The sequence below is a fragment of the Myxocyprinus asiaticus genome, chromosome 18 (assembly GCF_019703515.2).
Source record: "Myxocyprinus asiaticus isolate MX2 ecotype Aquarium Trade chromosome 18, UBuf_Myxa_2, whole genome shotgun sequence".
NCBI classification, from domain to species: domain Eukaryota; kingdom Metazoa; phylum Chordata; class Actinopteri; order Cypriniformes; family Catostomidae; genus Myxocyprinus; species Myxocyprinus asiaticus.
In genome coordinates this window covers 3,531,471-3,551,373 of record NC_059361.1, presented here as the reverse complement: position 1 = coordinate 3,551,373, position 19,903 = coordinate 3,531,471, and the positions used below count along the sequence as shown (strand labels likewise).

The 19,903-nt window shown below is 39.8% G+C and overlaps 1 protein-coding gene across 2 annotated transcripts in view; it reads right to left on the bottom strand.

Annotated features, from left to right (window-relative positions):
- LOC127456259 (C-Jun-amino-terminal kinase-interacting protein 2-like) overlaps window positions 1-19,903 on the bottom strand; it is a 56,496-nt gene that overhangs the window by 8,018 nt on the left and 28,575 nt on the right. The window contains exons 3-11 of one of the 2 annotated variants that reach the window (XM_051724666.1): window positions 15,902-16,129; window positions 15,727-15,805; window positions 15,450-15,644; window positions 8,912-11,470; window positions 7,626-7,701; window positions 7,292-7,464; window positions 4,978-5,087; window positions 4,751-4,873; window positions 328-398 (exon numbers count right to left, since the gene is read on the bottom strand). In XM_051724666.1, coding sequence (XP_051580626.1) covers window positions 328-398; window positions 4,751-4,873; window positions 4,978-5,087; window positions 7,292-7,464; window positions 7,626-7,701; window positions 8,912-11,470; window positions 15,450-15,644; window positions 15,727-15,805; window positions 15,902-16,129 — 3,614 coding nt within the window. The remainder of the gene's footprint in view (window positions 1-327; window positions 399-4,750; window positions 4,874-4,977; window positions 5,088-7,291; window positions 7,465-7,625; window positions 7,702-8,911; window positions 11,471-15,449; window positions 15,645-15,726; window positions 15,806-15,901; window positions 16,130-19,903) is intronic. The other variant, XM_051724667.1, reaches the window with a different exon arrangement.

Here is a 19,903-nt window from a genome sequence, read left to right as displayed (position 1 = left end):
GTGTGTGGGCAGGTTTAAGTGGTTTACGAGGACTTTTTTTTAGGTTACAAACTGGTAATTACAAGGGTATTATGCTATAAATGTGGTTTATGAGGACATTTCTAGTGTCCCCATAATTCATATCACTTAAAAAACATACTAAATGATATTTTATTGAAAATGTAAAAATGCAGAAAGTTTTTTGTGAGGGTTAGGTTTAGGGGTAGGGGTAGGGTTAGGGGATAGAATCTATAGTTCATACAGTATAAAAATCATTATGTCTATGGAGAGTCCTCATAATGATAGCTGCACCAACGTGTGTGTGTGTGTGTGTGTGTGTGTGTGTACCAGTTGTTTTTGGGATGACATCCACAGAAGGAGATGTTTTTCATTTGAAAGAAGTGACTACATCTGTCAAACTAGGAGGAAACAGAGGCAGATTAATAATATAAAATATACATTTAAAAAACTTACATTCTGTGATCTACATATGCTCACAATACATATATAACTTTTATATATTAAAGGGATAGTTCACCCAAAAATGAAAATGCTCTCATCATTTACTCACCCTCATGCCATCCCAGATGTTCTTTCTTTCTTCTGCAGAACACAAATTAAGATTTTTATAACAATATATCAGCTCTGTAGGTCCATACAATGCAAGTGAATGGGTGTCAAAATTTTAACACTCCAAAAATCACATAAAAGCAGCATAAAAAATAATCCATATGACTCCAGTGGTTTAATATATGTTTTCAGAAGTGATATGATAGGTGTGGGTGAGAAACAGATCAATATTTAAGAGAAAGAATATTTAGGAAATTCTTCTCCCTGCTCAGTAGCATGAAGAATGTGAATCACCAAAAACACAAGAAGAAGAATGTGAAAGTTAAAGTGGAGATTGACTGAGCAGGTTGACTTTTTAATAGTAAAAAAAAAAGGTACTTAAATATTGATCTGTTTCTCACCCACACCTCTCAAATCACTTCTGAATATATAGATTTAACCACTGGAGTCATATGGATTACTTTTATGCTGACTTTATGTGCTTTTTGGAGCCTCAAAATTTTGGCACCCATTCACTTGCATTATATGGACTAACAGAGCTGAAATATTTTTCTAAAAATCTTCATTTGTGTTCTGCTGAAGAAAGAAAGTCATACACATCTGGGATGGTATAAGGGTGAGTAAATGATGAGAGAATTTTCATTTTAGGGTGAACTATCCCTTTAAGGGTGTGCTCGGTAATTTTGTCCTCATTAAAAAAGTTTTACAGATAAACAAATTAATAGTACCTTTTTAAAATGATACAGTAACACAAGATGAAGAATTCAGTTTTATTAGTGGTCTAGAAAAATCTGTTTAATTCTACATGTCATATTAAGATCATGACATTCTGTCTACACCAGACGCAAGCGGCGCAATGGGACGAAAGCAAATCACTCCCATTATAATCAGTGATGCTATCTACACTGGATGCGTAAGTCGCGGTGACAGTAAACCGATGTCCTGCTTTGATTTTGACCTGCACATGCTGGCATTACTCCTGCCAAAAACGCAAATAAACAGTTTAGAACATTCCCTTCGACGCGTCCAGTGTAGACAACCTCAAGCGGTTGCAGTGCAACGCAATATTGCTCGCAACTGGTGTAGAAAAGGTGTGAGACAAGCCAAATACAACTCACTTTCTCTGGATAACATATGCGTGGATGTTGTATTTTGGCTTCACTATACGCAACACATAATTTGATTTAATTTAAGCTGACTGATCTCAGTTCAGGAGACTCTGTGCTGTCAGTAAAGGGTTAAACTATTGACATATGGATTCCTGACAAAATATCATGGTGGCAATAGCAGAGGAGTTTGTGTTTGGTTGAAATGTCAACAAAACTACATCTGGTAAGAAACCTAATTAAGTTATCACATTGAAACCTGTTTTGAGTCAAAACATTAGAGTCTCTAGTTTCATCTGATATGCCATTTTGGGCCCCTGCTCCTCAGTCGCTACTGCCAGCTTCCTCTGCCACGGAGGTCGTTCCCCTGCCGCTGCCAACGCTCCCGGCCACGGAGGCCGTTCCCCTGCTACTGCCAGCTTCCTCGGCCACTGCCAGCGCTCCCAGCCATGGAGGCCGTTCCCCTGCCACTGCCAGCACCCTTGGCCACAGAGGCCATTCCCCTGCCACTGTCAACGCTCCCAGCCACGGAGGCCGTTCCCCTGCCGCTGTCAGCTTCCTCAGCCACGGAGGCCATTCCCCTGCCGCTGCCAGCGCTCTTGGCCACGGAGGCCGTTCCCTTGCCACTGCCAGCACCCTCAGCCACAGAGGCCGTTCCCCTGCTGCTGACAGCACTTTCGTCTGTGAAGGTCAGTATGCCGGTCAAGCTTGCCATCTCTCAACTGGCCACCGCCCTCTTCTGTGTCTGAGCAGCGGTGGTGACTGAACTTTCCCCTGCAGCTGCTGCTGACCGTGAACTCTCCCTTGTGGCTGCCACTGACCCTTAACTCTGTTCCTGACCTCTCCCCAATGGCCGTTACCCTGCCTGCCCTGCCCATTGTGTCTGTTGCCCAGTCAACCCTGTTTCCTGGATTCCCTACTCTGTCTGTCAAGTCCCTAGCAGCCCTTTCCATGTCATGGTTCCCCCTCGGCCACCTGACCATCCCTTGAAGTGTCTTCCCTGGGCGCTTTGTCTGGATCTGGCCTTAAGACTTCCTCCTTGGCCACAGGACTCTGATCCATTCCTGGAGTCTCCTCTCCAGCCGCTGAACCCTACTCCCTGTTGGAGCCTTCCTCCCTGGCCGTCTGACCCTTTCCTAAAACCTCCACCTTGGTCTGTCCCGCTGGCTCCGCCAAGGACTGTCTCACCGGCCCTGCCCCCCCGTTTAATTTTTTGATGTTATGTGTTTGTTTTGTCTTGTTTTGTTTGGGGACGTCTGGAGTCCGTCCTCTTGAGAGGGGGTACTGTCATTGTTCTGCCCTTAGTTCTGTTTTCTTGACTTTTGTGGCAGAGCCCTGACACTTACGTGTGTGTTGTTTGTTTCTGTCTTGTTTCTGGATTCAGACACTTCGGTTGGTTTGGTTTTATTTACTTGGTGGCTGGGTCCAGGCACTTGTGTTTTGTCTCATGTGGTGTGCACTCATGTCTTGTCTGGTCTGTGTCTTGTGTGAGAATTCATGGCTTGCCTTTTTGGTCTTGTCATGTGTTCTCTTGTGTTGTTGTTTTTTAGCATGGGTGCATGTTGCTCTTATGTCATTCTGGCAGTATACACTTATGTCTATCATTTGTGTGAGTGTTTGCATGAGAGCATGTTGCTCTTATGTCATCCTGGTGGCATGCACTCATGTCTATTGTTTGTGACTGTCATTTGTGTGAGTGATTTGCCCTGTTATCTTGTTATTAGTTCCACCTGCCTCCCTTGTTACCCTTCTTGTTTGCTCCCTTATTTAATCTCCCTTTGTGCTCTGTCTGGTGCCAGTTCATTGTCATATTGTCTTTACTGTGTGGATGTTTCTCCCAGTTAGGTCCCTGTTGGTCGTGTTCCCTGTTCTGTGGATGTTCTGTCGGTTCTCCTGCTCCAGCCCAGCCCAGCCCGTCAACTTTCTTGTCACCCTGGACTGTGTTCTTCCCCTTCGTGTAATATTTGTATGTTTCCTGTTTGTTTTTGTTATTTTGATCAATAAAAGCCCATTATCACCATCCTACTCTCTCCGTGCTCCTAGAGAACCTTGACACACAATGACCACATTTGTGGACTGTATGCTCCGTTTCAGTTAAAATATCCTCTGTTCACTGTGCATTATCACATTGAAAATTAATGGGTTCATCCAAAAACTGGAAAATGCTGCTTTCAGAGGCTTTATAAGGAGTTAGGATGAAAATAAGGTGCATTGTAAACTGTTCTGAGACCAGTGCAGACAGTCAGCACACTGGTGGTTAAGTAATTCACTAAATAGGGAGCAAGGGAGCATCCAATTGCTCTCTATGCAGCTAAGTGCTTTCAAATTAAAACTTCCTATTTAAAGTTCAGTTTCAGGCTGCAGATGATGTTTAGACCACTCAATGTGTTTGGCAGACATGGGACAACGGTAATCAGTACATAGATTCAGAATTTATAATGTATCATTTTATTTTAACATGGTTGGCAGTGATTGGATGATGCTGGACATTACTTTGAATCAGAATTATTTATGCTAATTTCTGATGTAATGTCTGTAATGTCTCAAAAACATGAATAACCAACATTTCTGGAAACATCTGTTACCCAGGATCAGTCTCACTGTCCACATATGAGGACATACATTTTTTTAATTTATTTATTTATTTATTTTTTGCATGTTTCTTAGGGACTACTAGTTACAAATAAAAAAGAGGAATGAAAAATGCACACAGCAGTTACACTCGGGTCTCAGGAGGATAAAGTCCAAGACCACTGTCATATCAGAAACAGAAATACTAAGTGCACCTTTAAAGTGATAGTTCACCTATACATATTTACAACCTCATGTCATTACAAACCTATATCACTTTCTTTCTTCTGTGGAACACAAAAGGAGATGTTTAAGAGAATGTGCAGTATCAGTCACCATTCACTTACAAAAAAAATATGAAAGTAAATGGTGACAACCAATTCCTAACATTCAGCCTAACATCTTTGTGTTCCATGGAATAAAGAAAGTCATACTGGTTTGGAACAACATGAGGGTGAGTAAAAGCTGACAGAAATGTGATTTTCTTTTGGGGGGGGTCTCTCTTTAGGCTCCCTCTCTCTCACCTCTCCTAAAAAGTCGTACTCATCATCCAAACTCATGACAAGTTTGACTCCCTGCAGGCTTATTTCCAGCTCACAGATAGACGGGGGTTGAAGATGCACTGTACTCTTCCTTGCCATAGCAATCTGAAAGACAAACGCCAAACAAATTACTTATGATCTGTTTCATATTATGCAAAATTGTCCAAAATTGGAAATGTGCAAACTAATGCATTTCCTGTTTATTGCACCTTCTGCATGGCAGCACAGAGGATACCATTGCCTTGGTGATAAGGAACTTCCACCGAACCCAGGAACTGCACTCGGAAACTCTCCATCCAAGCAGGGTTTCTCTTCATCGCTATGGAAACACACATATACAGACAGTGCTAAGTCACAATGAAGTGCTTTTACATAGTCCAAATGTGAAGGCCAAAAAAAAAAAAAAAATTATTATAATTCAGATAATTCCAAAGCCTTTTTCAAAAATATCACTATATTGTACAATGAACCATAGAAGACTACATGAGAAATATTTGATAGGATCCCTATCTATATATAGTATACATTGTATATAGCTATATATAGTATACTGTATATACACCAATTAGCCACAACATTAAAACAACCTGCCTAATATTGTGTAGGTCCCCCTCGTGCCGCCGTCTGACACCAACAATCATGCCACGCTCCAAATCACTGAGATCACATTTTTTCCCCATTCTGATGGTTGATGTGAACATTAACTGAAGCTCCTGACCCGTATCTGCATGATTTTATGCACTGCACTGTTGACACTTGATTGGCTGATTAGATAATCACATGGATGATTGTTGGTGCCAGATGGGCTGGTTTGAGTATTTCTGTAACTGCTAATCTCCAGGTGGTTTTAATGTTGTGGCTGATCATTATATATATATATATATATATATATATATATATATATATATAGCACTTCTCATAATCTATAACTCTGCTTTAAAATAAAGTGAATGGCATTTACGCTAATATTTTTCTCATCCATGGGACACCTATCCAGCTCCGTTCAAGCCTGATGTTCGACACCCACTGCTATGTGTCTGTAGCCTGTGTCAGCCAAACAGCAATGGGCGCTTCGATGATCACTGTCTGTATCACTTAAATCTATTATGATGGACTTCACAGAGGATTATCTGATGCCAACTCCATGCAGGACAACAAGGGATGCTTCACTGACCTCTGTCTGCATCATCTCGGACTTAGGATGGACTCCACAGAGAATAAATTGCTATCAACCGCAATCTAATCGAACAGCGTGTAACAATTTCACTGACTACTGCTTGCATCACTTCTCTTAAAATGTAATACAGAGACAATAAACTACTGCCAACTAAAGCCTTTACCAGCCAAACAGTGGGGGCTGCTGCATGTACGTGCATTTCCGTAGTCGGGATGGACTTCAAAGACACTTAATCATAATTCTTACAGTTCAGTCAATATCTTTAGATTTAAACATTTACTCATCTACTCAGTTTACGCAATTAATACATGACTTGTATTGCACATAGATAACTAATATTGACATTATATTCATGCTATATAGCCAGAGGGGAACTGGTTCCCCCAGGATTTTTTTTTTTTTTTTTTTTTTTTTTTCTTTCATTAACTAACATCTCAGTTTGTTTTTCCACCAAATTAACATCTTTTGGAGTTTCAGTCGCCTTTTGCTTGCTCTCTGGGGGCCTAAAGACAACACATTTTTAGGCATGACTTAGGATTACATGTTTTCAATGAAACAGTTCAATGGGGATATTTAATACATTTAAGACATTACAACTTGATTTTCTCTAAAGCTGCTTTGAAACGATGTTATTGTGAAAAGCGCATTACAAATAAAAATGACTTGGCATGTAATCTGGATAATGTAATCAAATTACAAAAATCAGTTACTTGTAATTTGATTAAATTGCATTTGAAAACATTCATAATCATATTACAGTTACTTTTCATGGATTACATGATTACAATTTAATCAGGCAAAGGAAGTAAATTGTTCATAATTAACTCAGAACAGACAAATAGTGAGTAAACACAAAAAAAAATCACATCAATTCTCATATTTTGAACCATTAAGTAACTTTCCTTTAATGCATTGAAGCGACATTATGCCAAAATGGCTTATCTTACTCATATGCATGTGACGTCCAATAAATTAGGTCAGAATTAATCCAAAAGTAATCCAAAAACAATCAGATTAGATTATCCTGAAAATGTACAATTTTAGTTTTATATAAATTTTAATTTTATGGAAATTTTAATCAATACCAGACTACAATTCAGAAGTAATCTATTCAGCAATGTATATATATATATATATATACTGTAATTTCAATATAGTTTCATTTAAAAATGTTACATTTATATATCAATATTAATATTAATATATGCTGGAGAACTTTTTGGAACCCCTGAAAAAAACATTATTAAAAAATTAATATTTAGGATTTCCAAATATTAAAAAAAAATAAAAAACATTATGAAAATAATACTCTGAAAGCACACTATTATTCAGATTTATTTTCTTACTCATCAGGTCTTTTGTTTGGCCGACAACCTCATGGGCGTAGTACGCTGGGAAAATCCCTCTTGCCCCTGTGCGCATGTTGTACCCACGGTACCAGTAATCATCCTCTTCTTCCTCAACAAAGAGTGGATCATCAACATCCAACTCCAGCTCATCTGCATGCCGTGGGATGAACCTGCAGCGTGGGCGTTTAAAATTGCATTTGCATTATGTGCATCAGACTTTCTGCAGTCAATTGTAGGTGTTTAACATATACTAAAAAAGATTTGAAAACAACATATCATACTTTATGAAGCGTTTTGATTAAAGTTAGTAGCTTTTAGGTTTGTTACTTACCTGAAGACCGCTCTGTGAGTCTGGTCTCTTTCCTCTCCATTTATTGTGCATGAGAAAAGCCCAAAGGACTCTGTGCCTGAAACACACATAAAACATATGCAATATCACAAAACTGTATTTATACTGAAGTACAACACCATACCAGGCATGACAAGTTACCAGTGACAAGTAATTTCTTTGTCCACACTGAATGCAAACATTATGCATGAGGTGAAAAAAAACAAAAAAATCAGAACATACTTAGTATTTATTATAGTGAGGAGTGGATAGGGATTTTGGACCAATGAGATGTCACTCTGTGTTTTAAACAAAATATAAAACAAAATATCTTGTTGCCTGTTGTTTGATGCCGTTGTGACTGGTAAGGCAACTAGGTAGATAATGTGAGTCACAAAGTATTTCAAAACCCATTTAGAAGCAGGTCATACTTAATCCTTCATATGTTGTCATCTCATTAGGTTTATTAAATACCCTTTCTGTTCAGTGAGAGAACCTCCTAAATGATTTAAAATGATCATCTTAATATCTTAAGCTGGGCTTGGAATGGCACTGTGAATGGGAGTGAATTTACTTTGGAACAAACTGTATTTTATTTAGGTAATATTCAACAAATTCTTTCATTATTATCCTGGTGCATATTAAAGGTATAGTTCGCCCAAAAAGGCAGAATTTTAGTCTCAGTCAACATTTACTTTCATTGTATGGAGAGGGGGAAAAAAGATGCAATGAAGATAACTGATGACTGAGGCTAACATTCTGCCTAACATCTCCTTTTGCATTCCACAAAAGAAAGTCATACAGGGCTGCATTTCCCAAAAGCATCGCAAGCTTAAGTTGATCATAAAGACCATTGGCGCCAATGGCTTCTACGATCTACTTAGGCTTACGATGCTGTTGGGAAACGCTGCCCAGTTTGGTAACAACAGGGTTGCTTATTAAGTCGATCACGATTGACTGTTGGATATAGTCTGTTAGACCGTTTATCTAAGTTAGAAGGAACACTAAAACAACATAATTTTACACAAAATAGCATGAGTAATACTAAACAGAACAGTAAATACAACCACAACCCTTATCAATTACCAGCAACAACTATTTATGCCCCACATTAGCCCCCATACCTTGCCCGGGCCTCCATACAAAAACAACATATTGTATTATTAGTGAGTAAAATAAAACAAAAATAATTAAAATGAATACAAAGAGCAAAATTTTATAACATAAAATTTACTAAGGGACAACTTTTCTTTTTGTGCATGTGTATGTAGTGCTAAAATTCCACTTACTGGAGGACCGTGATGTGCCGTTGACAAACACATTGAGGAACTTCTTGGAGAAAGGCACATCTGCCTCAGGGGAGGAGTCTTCTTCAGAGGAGCTTAACAGCAGATTGGGTCTGATGCCTCCTACCATCTTGCCCTGCCCATACATGTATTCATCTTCATCAACCGCCTCTTCATCACAGATAGTTGAGTGTCCATCGCTGTCCTCGCTAAGTACAGAGGTGCAGCGCTTCATGCTCACCAGCTCAAGCGTTGTGTTTTCATCTACCACAAGGGTGTATTTCATCGAATCATATGCCAAGGAGTCATCAACTGGCTGCCCATGCACATGCTCAGAGGTAGCATTCCTCAACTCTCGCACACTCTCGTCGGTAGGTGGGGAACTGTCCAAATAAGTCTTGTTTCCATAGAGTGAAGGTGCCTTGTGAAGATCGTCCAGAAAAGGAGAAGTATCCTGTTCATCGTCATCATTATCAGTTGAGTAAGTGAGACTGAAACAGTGATTGGTCTGTGCTGTCGGGAGATCCAGTGTGAGGCTGTTTTTCACCTCCGTGATTCGCTGCAAAGTGAGTTGATCGACCAGTGTCTCACGCCCTTCGTCCTTGTCGCTGATGATGCTCTCGCTCAAGCTGGGAGAGTCAAGCTCCTTCATTCTTTCCATCATCAAGTCATTATTTGGCTCCTCCTCTTCCTGGTTTTGTTTGTTTTTCAAAGAGTTGTTGGATGCAAAGTCTTCCGATTCATAATTCTTTAGGTTGCTCATATACATATAAGAGTCTGTTCTCTTGCTATGTATACAGCAAGCTTCTTTCTCCTTCTCTTCATCCTCAGTAACCTTTGCTCTTTCAGAAGTCATCTCCACTGACTTTTCAGATTTCAGATTTAGGAAAATGCCACCATTTGTCTCAGCATCCGTTTCCAGATCATATGAGGATGAGATGGTGTCAGAGATGGGGGTATCAAGTTCGGAGCAATCTTCTGGGCAGCTGATTGGGTAGGAGCCTTCCGAGATCATCCTGCTGACCATTGCAAAGTCTTTAGATTCATAATTCTTTAGGTTGCTCATATACAGACAAGAGTCTGTTCTCTTGCTATTATTACAGCAGGCTTCTCTCTCCTTCTCTTCATCCTCAGTAACCTTTGATCTTTCAGAAGTCACCTCCTCTGACTTTTCAGATTTCAGATTTAGGAAAATGCATCCATCTGTCTCAGCATCCGTTTCCAGGTCAGATGAGGGTGAGATGGTGTCAGAGATAGAGGCTGAGAGTTTGAAGCAGTCTTCTGGGCAGCTGATTGGGTATGAACCTTCCGAGATCATCCTATTGACCAAATTGCTGAGAAGCCAAGGAGAGTCCGAGTTTTCACTGAGCTCATCCTCCGACTCGGACTCAGAATCTCCCTCGCTGTTGCCATCGAAGTCATCTGCAGAGGGCATGAGTTTGGGGTCGATCGGCAAGTAGAAGGAGTGTTTGATGCTTTCGAGACTGTGGTCAGGCTCAATCTTCAGCAACAACTGCTGAGAGCTGCTGTCCTCACAGGGGACAGCTGGGGGAAGAGTCTCATCTGGATCAGCCTGGTGCTCGTAACCCTGTTCGTCATCTATGTTCTGCAGACCCATCAGAGCTTGACCGTCATCCAAAGGACTGGAATCTAGAGCTGGCAAATGGTCTTGTTTAATTGGCTCAGGTTGTCCCAGAAAAAGGGATGCCTTTAGACCTACAATCCCACTGTCTTGCTCAGTGTCCAGCTCTTGGTCAAGTTCTGGGTCAGAAGTTGGGGAACTGGCTTCTTCAATGGAATTGGTGAGGTGTGAGGAGCGTCCACTGCTGGATTCGCTGGTCAGGTCTAGCTCTGTCTCTGAGATGGATGAAATCATGTTACCAGCAAGTGGACCATCACTTGCAAATGCAGCCTCAAGTTCACCTTCAACATCAGAGTCTGATCCAGGAGAACTAAGATCATCACTGTGGCGATCCGACTCTGCATAGTGCTTGGTGTTCATATCAGCAATACCAGGATCTGAGGAAGGAGATGTTGTGTCATTTGCAGCATCAGGAGCAGCTGCAGGCCGACCCTGAAGCATATCTCGAGGTTCATCGACAGTGTCAAGGATGTCTGATCGACTGGAGACAGAAACTGACTCGGTTGGTTCGATGCAGGGAAATTCCACATAGCCTTCAGCTTCCTTGCAGGTTTGATCATAGATCTCCATGCTCATGAAGTCAATGTCAAACTCTTTGTCCAGCTCCTCATCCGACAGCGGAGTCTCGGCTTCGTTACCCAGAGGTGCAGTTGAGGACAAACATCTGCTGGTGCCGTCGTTTTCCATCTCGAGGTCATCAGCTGTCTCCGTGATGACAGTGTATGTGTCATTGGTGGGTCGAGAGCAGCAAGGTCGATGTTTGGCATGACCGTTCAGGTCGTGGTCAACCTCGGTGTCAGAGCACTGGGAAGTACAGTCATCCACCGAAGGGACAAGCTCGATTAGGGTGGATTCCTCAACATCAGGTTTCACCTCAGTGGCCTCGGAGCTGCCAGACGAGTTATGTTGACCAAAGGAGCCTGGTTAGGAAGACAAGAAAGAAAATGTTTATCTCTTTAAAGGGTCAGATGTTTACAAAAACAGCCATTTTTACTCTTTGCAATGATGTTTGTTCTTCTGTTTTTCTTTTAATAGTGTTTGACTATTAGGGGGCCTGGATAGCTCAGTGGTAAAATAAGCTGGCTACCACCCCTGGAGTTCGCTAGTTCGAATCCCAGGGCATACTGAGTGACTCCAGCCAGGTCTCCTAAGCAACCAAATTGGCCCGGTTGCTAGGGAGGGTAGAGTCACATGGGGTAACCTCCTCGTGGCAGCTATAATGTGGTTAGTTCTCGGTGGGGCGTGTGGTGAGTTGAGCGTGGTTGCTGTAATGGATGGCATGAAGCCTCCACATACGCTATGTCTACGTAGCAACGTGCTCAACAAGCCATGCGATAAGATGCGCAGGTTGACTGTCTCAGACGCGGAGGTAACTGGGATTTGTCCTCCGCCACCCTGACTGAGGCGAATCACTACACGACCACAAGGACTTAAAAAGCACACTGGGAATTGGGCATTCCAAATTGGGAGAAAAAGAAAAAACCTTAGTGACTTAGTGAAAAAAAAAAAAATTGTGACTATTGACATTGTCTTCTTAAAGGCTAATGTATACACTGTGAGAACAGGGTTCTTTTAGTTCAGCTTAAAATAAAAAATTGCTACAACCAAAATTTTGGTTCAGTACCATACCAGCCCTGGTACCTCGGCATCGATACTAAATCGATACTTAGGCAATAACAAAATGCCTTAGATTACTAATGAGATTAAAAGAACTACATAAAGTCAGGGTCAGGATTCCATGTTTTATGTTTTAATAAAGTATTATAATTAAAATGGTGTCTAATCAAATTAATAAAACTTTAATCAATTAATATTTAACAAAAAGTGCTTCACAACAGAGCAACACAGTATAAATGAAAACACTGATGAAAAAATCTGATCACCTGTGGCACAAGGCTACAGCTGAATCACAGCATGCTGATATTTAGTACACTCCTGCTTTTGTGATATTGCTTAAGTATAATAATAATAATAATTATTATAATAATAATAATATTGATAACAATAAACAAAATAATGTTAAATTATTGTTTTTATTAGTATTATTGCTACGACTTTGAAAATTACATTGTTCTTCACCAGAGAAGGAGTTTGTGTGAGTGTTCATACACTGAACACACCGCATCATAAGCATCACATGAGATCTGTGTGTTTGACGTATGACAGAGAGCGCAGCAGCGCCTCTTGTTCATTCTGAAGTGTGCAGGGAATGCAGATGATTTTATATATATATATATATATATATATATATATATATATATATATATATAATGTTGCTAATAGCCCCATACTGTAGAGATGATGTCGTGCCGCTTTAAAAAAAAATGTTTTTGTTCTGCTATGGGGCTCGTTTTGTGATATTTCTCCTGTTTTGACCTAATAGGACTCGGCACATGGAAGAGCGTTAATGATTGGTTAAAACTAATTTTGGGTGTGGTTTTGACGTGCATTCTTTTTATTATTTATTTTCCTTAACAAAGTTATTTTAAAACAATGCTGTGTGTGTAGTATAAACACAGGCTTTGTTTGCCTAGGGTGTTTTAGTTCATTCAGGAGGAAAACGAACAAAATAATTCATGGTATTGACGGTAAATGATTGTTGTGCATTTAATTACATCCCCCTATTTATTTTCTGTACATTTTAACTACAGTACTATGCAGGGCTCGACATTAACACTTGTCCGCTTGACAAGTGGAATTTTGAATGGGCAAGTTTACTTGCCCGACCGGACAAGTTGCTTGATTAAAACCTCAATAGTGAAAATTAGCTCAATAGCACGGGATTGAGGGGATTGAGCACAATTTTAATAATTCCCGCATGTTTCACTTTCAAAATGTGGGGAGTTCCCTCTTTCATGTCGCTCTCTCTCCCTCTTGCCTTCACTCATGCAGCGTTCAGCGGCTTGTGAGCGCGTGCAGTGGGGAAGCGCATTTTTAGTGAACCTTAGATGTTACATTTATTAACGGGTATAAACCTGTTAACTGGACATGCGAATAGTGTTGTACCGTGTCTCTGTCAGCAAGCGATGCAATAAAACTATTGCTCAAAGATGTCTTCATCGCAAGTGCGCAATGTTGGAGCGATAATTTTGTCTCGTTACATTGTGGCGCACCCTTATAATACAGCAAGAAAGGCAGAAACTGCAAAAATGCATTGTGCTACCATCCGTAGAGTGAAGAGAAACACTTAAATCAGACCTATGCATCATCCTGAAGACCTGTTACGCCTCTCATTCTCTAAAGCTCCATCTGATGTATGCATCTGAGCTATTTTCTCTGCAACGTGAATCAGTCAGTTTTAATAAGTGTACCAGTATACAAAAATAATACAATTAGAATTACATTAATACAATAACATTAAACAAATACATAATTAAAATATATTATCTATCTTTAATATATATATATATATATATATATATATATATATATATATATATATATATATATATATATATATCTGTTTTCAATATACATCATAACTAATTAAGCAGTAAGGTTCTCTCAGGATTTTATCTGTTAACATTTTCTTTTTTCTTCTTCTTTTTTATCCCCTTTTCGGCCAATTCCCACTACTTATTAGGTCCTCGTGGTGGCGCGGTTACTCACCTCAATCTGGGTGGCGGAGGACAAGTCTCACTTCTGAGACCGTCAATCCGTGCATCTTATCACGTGGCTCGTTGTGCATGACACCGCGGAGACTCACAGCATGTGGAGGCTCATGCTACTCTCCGTGATCCACGCACAACTTACCACGTGCCCCACTGAGAGCAAGAACCACTAATCACGACCATGAGGAGGTTACCCCATATGACTCTACCCTCCCTAGCAACCGGGCCAATTTGGTTGCTTAGGAGACCCAGCTGGAGTCACTCAGCACGCCCTGGATTCGAACTCACGACTCCAGGGGTGGTAGTCAGCGTCAATACTCGCTGAGCTACCCAGGCCCCCATCTGTTAGCATTTTCAATGCATTTTGTCAATCTTAAACAGCCATTTTTAATGCAAATGGCGAGAACTGACTTATACTCTTAAAGAGATAATTGCTAATGCATTATCTAATGTTATTGAAAGGTGCACTCAGTAATTTGTTCCTCATAAAAAAGGTTTAGCTCATAAAGACATGAATTGTAATTTTGCAGTATATGTAGGAAATCATGAGCACTCACATTAAAATAAAGACTCCGGTCATATCAGTAACCTTATAAAAGCTGTTTTATTCTACATGGAGAGGGTCCGCACATGGGGGCTGCCATGTTAGAATCACATGACCAGCCGAATACTACTCGCTTAATCTCAGTAACTGTCCAATTAATTGACACTTTCACTCACTGATTAAAATAATCATGGCTGACTGTGAATACTACATTTCTACAATGGCATCTGAAACTGAAAACTGTTGATTTTAAATTATGCTGCATCCAAGCCACTAGGTGTCAGTGTAAGTCCAATATGACACAAAGACAAAAGTTACTGAGTGCACCTCTTTCTCCGGACAAGTATCTTTTTTACTGGGACGAGTGAATGACCAGTTTACTTGTCCGAAGGACAAGCACATGACAATGCTTAATGTCGAGCCCTGCTATGCGTTTGACAGTATTGTAAAAGCTGACAATCATGGCAATAAAACTTTGTTGACTGTGCTAGAAAGAGAAAGGAGGGCATTTGAGAAGTCGACAAGGATCAGAATAGAACAAAATAAGGAAACATGTTTGAGATGTCCAATATAATGAAGGGAATAAGCATACAATACTCAAGATTTGTGATTTACTGACAGCAGTATACACTTTTGTAGTAATTGTGATGAAAACTTTCAGGATGCTATGGTCATGGTTCATGGGTATGTTTACATATTTTAATTGGCTATTAGCAACAGGGTCTGAGTTTTTTTTTTTTTTACCATATTCAGGTCGTTCTCGTCTGTTGCCCTCAAAGTCGTAGAGCAGGGGTCTGCCAGGTGACTGATGGAGACCACACTGTCCTGATGGGTTTATGGGTGTACCTTTGGCAGAGCCGGTGATGCCTGGAGCCCCTGGACATGTAGCAGTCACATGGGATCCATCTTCAAGGCAAGAGTGGTTTGGAGACAAACAGCCTGATATAAGGAATACAATTATTCACAATGACTCAAAAAAAGAGAGCTGATAAGAAAATAAGTAAACTTAAGCCGAGATTACCCTGTGAAGTAGGGTTTCGAAGAGAATCCTGCCAGCTTGACTTTCGTGGCGACACGTTACTGTTGTTGTTCAGAGAGTCCTGAGATTTGGACAAATAGAAGACTTTATATACTGCTAATATATGTTCATATTTTGATTTAAGGGTTTAAGGGTAGCAGGTGTGTGTTAGAGGTACCTGTGAAACAGGTGCAGTCAGGTTTAGAGAAGTTGGGCGGCTCTTAAGAGTGCCAAGGGTAGGGGAGGGGGGAGGAGATGCAGACGGTGAGGAAGGAGCATCTGGATCTGCTTCCTCTTCTTCCTCATCATCATCATCTTCATCATCAATCATCTCAAACTCTTGAAAATCGTCTTGGAATGAGCACACAGGGTGGTGGAAATCATTCTTTTCCAAAATCAGACAGTCCTGAAAAAAATAATAAAAGAACGAGATAACGAAAGAAGTCGATTTTACCTAAACATAAGTAAACACAACAATCAATACCTTCATTACATCTTAGGAAGACAATGAGTGTGTTTACATGCATTTTCTTTCACAGATTATGCTAAAAAAAAGCCAGCAATGTGTTCGGTCAACAAACACCTTAAACTTTTTTCCATTATTGGGGTAAGGTCATAAACGGTTAAAGAAAAAAACGATCGGCGCGGGTAGATTTTTGTCCATTACTCCAATTTTGCATTGCATGATGTAAACACCTTTACAGGTGTACTTACCAGCTTATCCAACGTGTGCACGTGTTGTGCACATGACTGTTTATGTTTTTAAGTGAAAATCTCATGTAAACACGATTTTCTTACATTGTGTTTTTTTTTTTAATAAACGGATTTTTGAGAGACATTTACGTGCACACCAATATGCTCAAAACTCCCAAAAATGTGATTATTTAAAAAAATCAGACAAAAGGGCCTGGGTAGCTCAGCAAGTAAAGACGCTCCAGGGTGTGCTGAGTGACTCCAGTCAGGCTTCCTAAGCAACCAATTGGCTCGGTTGCTAGGGTAGGCAGAGTCACATGGGGTAATCTCCTTGTGGTCGCTATAATGTGGTTCTCACTCTCGGTGGGGCGCGTGTGTGTGGATACCACGGAGAATAGTGTGAAGTCTCCGCGGTAACGCGCTCAACAAGCCACGTGATAAGATGCGTGGACTGACGGTCTCAGACGCGGAGGCAACTGAGATTCGTCCTCCACCACCCGGATTGAGGCGAGTCACTACGCCACCACGAGAACTTAGAGCGCATTGGGAATTGGGCATTCCAAATTGGGGAGAAAAGGGGAGAAAATCAACAACAAAAAAATCAGACAAAGCAAGAAAAACGTGTTTACATGAGATTTGAAATAATCACGTCAATCTCTGCTTTTGACGTCAAAACGTAAACAGTCATGCACACAATAATTGCATATAATGGATAAGCCGGTAAGTACGCTGGTTAAAGGTGTTTACATACAATGCGAAATTGGAGTAAGGGGCAAAAATCTATTCAGTTTATTCTTTAGCCGTCTATGAGTGTCCACTGATAAAGGAAAGCCTTTATTGCATTTACGTGTCCACATATGTTACAGGCTTATTAAGCATAATCAGTGAAAGAACGTGCATGTAAACATGCTCACTGTATTGCTGTGCATGTTAAAATGCTCAATATCAATAGAGGAGCACTTTTGAAAGAAAAACTTGTAAGGGAGCATGTTGCACGGTATTTGAAGGAGCGAATATGTAGATTTGGGAAAAAACTAGCTGCTCATGGCACTTTAGAACTTCATCATAAATCAATAATGAAACAGGTTTGCCTGAATGGCCCAAGATAAATCATAGAAGAAAAAATCAGAAACCACAAGAAGCAGATGTTACTGTTTATAGATAGGGAAAATAAACCTTATGCAGATATAGTATGTTTAATGTCAAATAAATATCGTATATTTCTTCAAGCACCCCACAGTTTGAAGGGAGTGAATAGCTGTCGAAGAATATTCTTTTAAAGTCAATATGAAACAGCAACTTTTTTTGGAACAGCATGCACTGATGGATTGTGCACAGTATAACTGTGCATTAATACAGTTAATAGGGTCAGTTTTGATTTCATGTTGACTTTAAGAAGGAAAGACGGAGGAGAGAATCATGGCTAATGGGCAAGGGCAGATGGAGATCGATGGTAAAGCTGCTCAGGTTTCAGTACCCTTCCAGGAAAACAGGTCATGACACTTACATAAGCCTAATGTCTTATCTTCACTTCATATTTAATCCAACAGTACAGAGAAAAATCCTTTCTGGTTGAGGGTTGCAGTGTTGCGGATGTTACACTGAAGCTGTTTCTCGAGCTACAAGCTACCCACGACAGCAAGTAGTCAAGCTACCTATTTGAAAACATAGTTAGCTACACTATAGCCACAACAAAAAGTAGCTACCGCTACCATTGATGCTATTTAAGGGGGCAAAGTACATATCAAAAAAGTGGATCTCAATTAGGGTGACAGCAATAAATTGAACAAATAAATTTACACTACCTAATAACTGTATTTTAAAAATATATATATTATTTTATTTAAAAAATACAATGCAAATTTGTTCTTTCAATTTTTCCTGTTTTGTAGAATAATGAAATGTTACACTCGTCATTTAAAATAAAATAATCTGAATAAACTTTTTGTCATAGGCCTATGTTGTTCTATTTTCCTTGCTGTATACTTTGTTAAATAAATACAAGAAACATTTTAATTAGGCCTATAAATGTATAAAAAGTGATAGTGCTTTCAGGAACAATGTTAATATATTAAATCCTTCTCGTTCTAAATCTTTATCATTTTTTTCATCCGTGAAACACAAGATTGATGGATAAGAGGATTGTTATTGTGACTGTCAAACCCCAAAAGCACTTAAAAGCACCATAAAATCGCACATATCACTTGCATTATATTAAAGTTTTCTGAAGCCATACAACAGAGTTACGTGAGGAACAGACCGAAATGTAAGTGTTAATTCACTGAAAATCTTCCTCTTCACCCATTCCAATCTGGCGTGCACATGAGAACATCTTTGTTTACATAAGGGCAGTAAGTGCACCCGACTTCATATAAGTAGAAAAAGACGGAGAAAAAGAAATTGTGCACATTAAATCTTCCGTGCACTTACACAGCGGCAACCACTGCTGTTTTATATCTTTCTGATACCCGAGCGTGACTTCTGTGTGCATTTTCTATTTCCCTTTTTGATGTGTATCTAGTATTACCTAATAAACACGCAAAAAAAAATTATCTAGTGTGAATAGTTTTCCTAAAAATTGATGTCCACATATGGACTTCCAGGAGTGTTGGTTATTCATATTTTAGAGATGTTACAGACATTACATTTGATTTTCTGTCAAGCTGCTTTGGGACAATGTGTATTGGGAAAAGCACAAATAAAAAATTAAACATTTGACTTTTATGCTACAATGTTTTTTCTACTTTGGCAATAAAATCTCAATGTTCTTTTTTTGCACTGCAAACAAACAAGTATAGCCAGTGCTGAAGCATTTTTACCAATCAGAAGTCAGCATAATTAATCCTGATACATGTCCAGCATCATCCAATCACTGCCAACCATGTTAAAATAAAACGATACGTTATAAATTCTGAATCTATGTACTGATTATCATTGTCTCAAACATGGTGAGTGATCCAAACATCATCTGCTGCCTGAAACTGAACTTTTGAAAGGAAGTTTACATTAAATGCACTTAGCTGCATAGAGAGCTATAGGATGCTCCCTTGCTCCCTATTTAGTGAATGACTTATCCTCCAGTGTGCTGTCTGTCTGCACTGGTCTCAGAACAGTTTGAAATGCACCATATGTTCATCCTAACTCCATATAAAGCCTCTGAAAGCAAACTTTTTTTCTCAATGTGAAAATACACAGTAAATATAAGATCTTTAATGAAAACCTTGTGATACTGTACACATTAGTGTACACTTGAGTTTAGCAGCTTCGCGTTTCACGATAAATCGCTCAAATATTGAAAATGGCATATCGGATGAAACTAGAGACTCTAATCTTTTGACTCAAACAGGTTTCAATGTAAAAACTTAATGAGGTTTCTTACCAGATGTAGTTTTGTTGGAGTTTCTCGCAAAGACAAACTCCGCTGTGATCAGCGCCATGTTGTTTAGTCACATGACTCTGACAGCCCAGAGTCTCCTGAACTGAGATC